Source organism: Limulus polyphemus, unplaced genomic scaffold (genome assembly GCF_000517525.1).
Source record: "Limulus polyphemus unplaced genomic scaffold, Limulus_polyphemus-2.1.2 Scaffold470, whole genome shotgun sequence".
Classification (NCBI taxonomy): domain Eukaryota; kingdom Metazoa; phylum Arthropoda; class Merostomata; order Xiphosura; family Limulidae; genus Limulus; species Limulus polyphemus.
Window position 1 is genome coordinate 35,162 of NW_013666080.1, and position 5,154 is coordinate 40,315.

General features: G+C 30.9%; 1 protein-coding gene across 2 annotated transcripts in view; it reads left to right on the plus strand.

Annotated features, from left to right (window-relative positions):
- Window positions 1–5,154, plus strand: part of LOC106458479 (rap guanine nucleotide exchange factor 4-like) — a 95,339-nt gene that overhangs the window by 29,706 nt on the left and 60,479 nt on the right. For both annotated transcript variants that reach the window (XM_022384701.1, XM_022384703.1), the window contains exons 6-8: window positions 902–1,047; window positions 3,662–3,738; window positions 4,187–4,254. In XM_022384701.1, the coding sequence (XP_022240409.1) occupies window positions 902–1,047; window positions 3,662–3,738; window positions 4,187–4,254 (291 nt within the window). The remainder of the gene's footprint in view (window positions 1–901; window positions 1,048–3,661; window positions 3,739–4,186; window positions 4,255–5,154) is intronic.

Genomic DNA, 5,154 nt, shown 5'->3' on the forward strand with positions numbered 1-5,154 from the left:
GTTTAATGTATAGTAATAGTGTAACTATAATATTATATACATGTATACAAGTTAGTGTATATAATTATTATTAATACGTGTATCAAATTAGTGATATATATTATAATACGTGTATCAAATTAGTGATATAATATTATAATACGTGTATCAAATTAGTGATATAATATTATAATACGTGTATCAAATTAGTGATATAATATTATAATACGTGTATCAAATTAGTGATATAATATTATAATACGTGTATCAAATTAGTGATATAATATTATAATACGTGTATCAAATTAGTGATATAATATTATAATACATATTTCTTTTTCGCATTAACAATAAATGTAAAATTAAGTGTGGCGTTTACCATGCTTTAGTAATTGTTACTTGGACATCGGCCTAAACAAGTGAATATTTTACCACAGAGCAGCCACAAGTACTATTGGTTAGCATATTTCATATGCCTGATTTATTTTATATTATTTCTAATTTGATTTTATGTTTGTTACTTCATCATAATTATTATCGTACTTTGTTAGCTTGGTATATGAAATTAAGACAAGCTACATCTCCGGGGCTGGCCGAACCTCGTGAGATATTATTGGGTGATGAAGAAATACATCTTAATCATTATAAATAATATAGTTTAATATTAAAAGTAAAGTCATTTGAACAGTACATTTAATTAGCCTTGCGCATTTATAGGTGTATATGTTTAGTTCTGATCTATTTAGATAACTTGCTTTGACGAGAAATTAATGTTAGTGAATTGCATTAGTAAGTGGCCTAAATTTATACCTTCCACAAAGCTATCCATTATAATTCAAATTAAGCGCAAACTTCTGGGCGACCATTATTAAAAATAACTTTGTAAAAAATCTGTGAAAAGTCGATTTAATATGTTTTTTAGCCCTTCGGATAGGACAGCTGAAGACCTAGAATTAATCTATGACGAATTGCTACACATCAAAGCACTCTCTCATCTCTCCAACAGCGTTAAAAGAGAACTTGCAAGTGTGTTGTATTTTGAGTCGCATGCAATGGCCGGCACCGTATGTGAGTTTATTTTTAATTAACGTAAATCATTCCTGGTTTTTACTCTGATTCAATATTCTAAAAAACAAATGTTTTTTGTAATAAAAATGTTGTATGAATTGGAATAACGTTATCAAATGTATTCTTTGGTTAATATTGCTTGTTAAGAATATGAGAATGTAAGGACGAACAGTAATTTTCCTATATCTGTTAATATATTATTTATTTTATTTTTATAATTCTGAGGAAGTGAAAAATTAAACCTAAGTCGTTGCTTTTAATCCCCAAAAAGATTTCCAACTTTATGGTACAGCAATTGTCTTAACATTTCTGTGATCAACATATTAGTTGATAAAGTTAGGAGATTATGTTATTATATCAACAATCTCGTCTCTATTTATGTTCCAAAACAATATTTTAAAAAAGTACACGATCGTATATCTATCATTTCCTTATACTTATCCACACTTCTTGATCAATCAGCACCAAACTTGACATAATGATATAGGATGGCATGAGGAAGGTCATGAAGGAGTGGGGTTGGACTCTTCATCTTCTATTTAAATATACGTCAATATAATGTGTATCTGTTCCTTATACTTATCCACACTTCTTGATCAATCAGCACCAAACTTGACATAATGATATAGGATGGCATGAGAAAGGTCATGAAGGAGTGGGGTTGGACTCTTCATCTTCTATTTAAATATACGTCAATATAATGTGTATCTGTTCCTTATACGTATCCATATTTCTTTATTAATCGGCACCAAACTCGGCACGGATATAGGATAACATGAAGAAAATCATGAGGGGTTGGTGGACCTTATCTGATTTAATATTATTAGAATTCTTGAAAACAGTATGTCTTTCTTTTCAGTATTGCCCCCACCCCAGTTTCACAGTGGTATGTCTGCGGATTTACAACTCTAGAAACCGGGTTTCGATACCCGTGGTGGGCAGAGCACAGATAGCCCTTTATGTAGCTTTGGGCTTAACTACAGACAAACAAGCCTTTCAGTATTGGTACCTTTATGCATTCTTATTGCACTTTAATGATTATTATGTTAAAAAAATAGAAGCACATTTTGTTACATTTTATTTCACTTGTCCAACGGAGAGGTACTCCAGCTAGATCTACATAAATTGTTTAGGGCCACCATTGGGCTCCCAAGTGGAACAGCGATATGTCTGCCAACGCTAGAACCCTGGTTTCGATACACCTGGTGAGCAGAGCACAGATAGCCCATTACACAGTTTTGTGCTTAAACTACAAACAAACTAGCAACCATTGAACTCTATAGTGAATTACAAATAACATAACATAGCAAATAATCAAGATAGCCCATTACACAGATAGCCCATTACAGATAGCCCATTACACAGTTTTGTGCTTAAACTACAAACAAACTAGCAACCATTGAACTATATAGTGAATTACAAATAACATAACATAGCAAATAATCAAGATTGAACAGCAGCTTCATAAGAAAGACGTAGACACAAAATGTTTAATGAACTAATCATCATTAGCGTTCTAGTCAGAACAATTAATAGTTAAAGCGACATGAATAGTACTTTACACGTCACATCTGTTTAGGGAATTCACACTTAGTTTTCCTCTACCTTTTGAAACAAAAATGTAACTCCTTTTTTACATTAACAATTATTTTATGATGTTTAATACTTTCTGTAGTAGAAAATAAAACCATTACATGGAAAATAGATAATACAATTATATAACGACCACTTGATTTCGAATGTATTATCTTATAGCACGAAAGAAATATAAAAATTGTCATAATTAAACCGTTACATCCAGTGGCTCAACTGTAAGTCTGAAGGTTTATAACACTAAAAAATTGGGTTTCGAAACCTATGTTGGACACAACACAGATAGCCCATAAAGTACCTTTGTGCTTAACAATAAAGAAACTGTTGTTCAATTTTTGAAAACTCATCTATTGGTTTTGTCAAAACTATTATTCCATGATTTACTATGTTGTTTTCTTTATGGCAAACTAAAAAAAAAATGTTGATTAACCTGATATGTCACTTATGTAAGATCACCTGTAACCAACAGCAAAAATAGGGAACGTTAGATTGTAGTTAATCCTGATTCTAATATCTTTGAGAAATTATTTAAAATCATAGATTTTAGTACTGGCTGAAATATTGAGTTCATTGGATAAACACGTGTATTTTAATAACAATTTCTTTATAAATGTTAAGGTAAAGGCTATCTTTCGTGTATACTCCGATATAATATTTTATAGAATCCTGTCGTATCGTATAAAATCATAGATATAAATGTGAGTGTATTTATATAAAAACGTTTGAATGTGTGTATACTCCGATATAATATAGTATACTCCGATATAATATTTTATAGAATCCTGTCGTATCGTATAAAATCATCGGTATAAATGTGAGTGTATATATATAAAAACGTTTGTATGTGTGTGTGTATGTGTATATACACACACATGACGTACATATGAATACAAACTTATAGTAATGGTATTATGAGAAATTATGTACATACTTACATATATGTTTATGTATGCGTTTGTTCATGCTAGTGTATGTAATCAATCTACAACTTAAGCGTCCACCGTGTATTTTTTGTGCTCAGTGTTCCATCAAGGAGATGAAGGGAAGTCCTGGTATATAATCTTAAAAGGATGTGTGAACGTTGTAATTTACGGAAAGGTAGGCCAAACGTGTTACTTTGTAATTCATTATCTTAACGAATAATAAATATTGTCTGTAATATACTACTCTTAGTTGTAACTAAATTGCTATCCTGTTGTAACAACTTCAGGAGGCTTTTAATTGAAATATTTATTTCATTCTCTAAATATGTATTTCATTTGCATAATTGTTTTATTCTCCCTCAGTTTTGTATTCCATTTTATTTTCAAAACAAGAGATTCATAAACCATTAATAAATAATTATTAATAATACATATTAGTACAGAAAATCTTAGTAACCTAAAAGAGAAGATACTAACTTTTGATTTTACACTTCAATTCATAAAATGTCTAAACACGTTTCTTAGTTTTACTGCGTTGAGAACAGTCTCATTCTTCGATTTCTTCAAAAGAAACATTTATTGGAAATATCATAATATATATATATATATATTTAATATTTTAGGGTGAAGTTTGCACGTTACAAGAAGGGGATGATTTTGGAAAACTTGCATTGGTAAATGATGCTCCCAGGTAAAAATATACCATTCTATTGTAAGAGGCTTAAAAAGTTCTTATTCATAAGTTCGTGCAAAGCAACACAAGAGCTGTCGGTGTTAGCCATCCATACTTTTCAACCAATAGGTAGTAAGACAGCTAGTTAACAGCACCTATCACAAATTCGTAGGATACTTTAATTGAATAGAGGAACTTGCCCATTACTATTATAATGAACTCACGGCTGAGCGCGTTTCTGAGGCAACGTGACACGAACCATGGATTTACAGTTTCATAGTCTGGAACGTTAAGCACTAGAACACGCTCAGCCTCTCATCTTCTGATAGTCAAGGAATGGATAGCTGAATTAAAATGCTTTTAATCAGTTATTGTGAAATTTAATGTGATTTATCTCGACTCTTAAATTTGAATATTTTTAAATGAAAGCTTTCTCAAATGAATAAAAATCATTTTCAATAACTTGAAGCTTCACTCTACTTTAAACAAGAAGGCATTCTCAATCCTTGAAACAGTGTCGTCAGGGTGTAAAACATTAAGTCTGATAGAACTATTATAAGATAGTATCTTCACCAAAACCCACTTGACACAGTGTCATCAGAGTGTAAAACATTAAAGGTAATAGAACTTGTATAAGATGGTATCATCACCATAACCCACTTGACACAGTGTCATCAGGGTGTAAAACATTAAGGCCGATAAAAATATTATAAGATAGTATCATCACTATAACCAACTTGACACAGTGTAATCAGGGTGTAAAATATTAAGGCTGATATAACTATTATTAGATAGTATCATCACCAAAACCCACTTGTGACAGTGTAATCAGGGTGTAAAATATTAAGGCTGATATAACTATTATTAGATAGTATCATCACCAAAACCCACTTGTGACAGTGTAATCAGGGTGTAAAA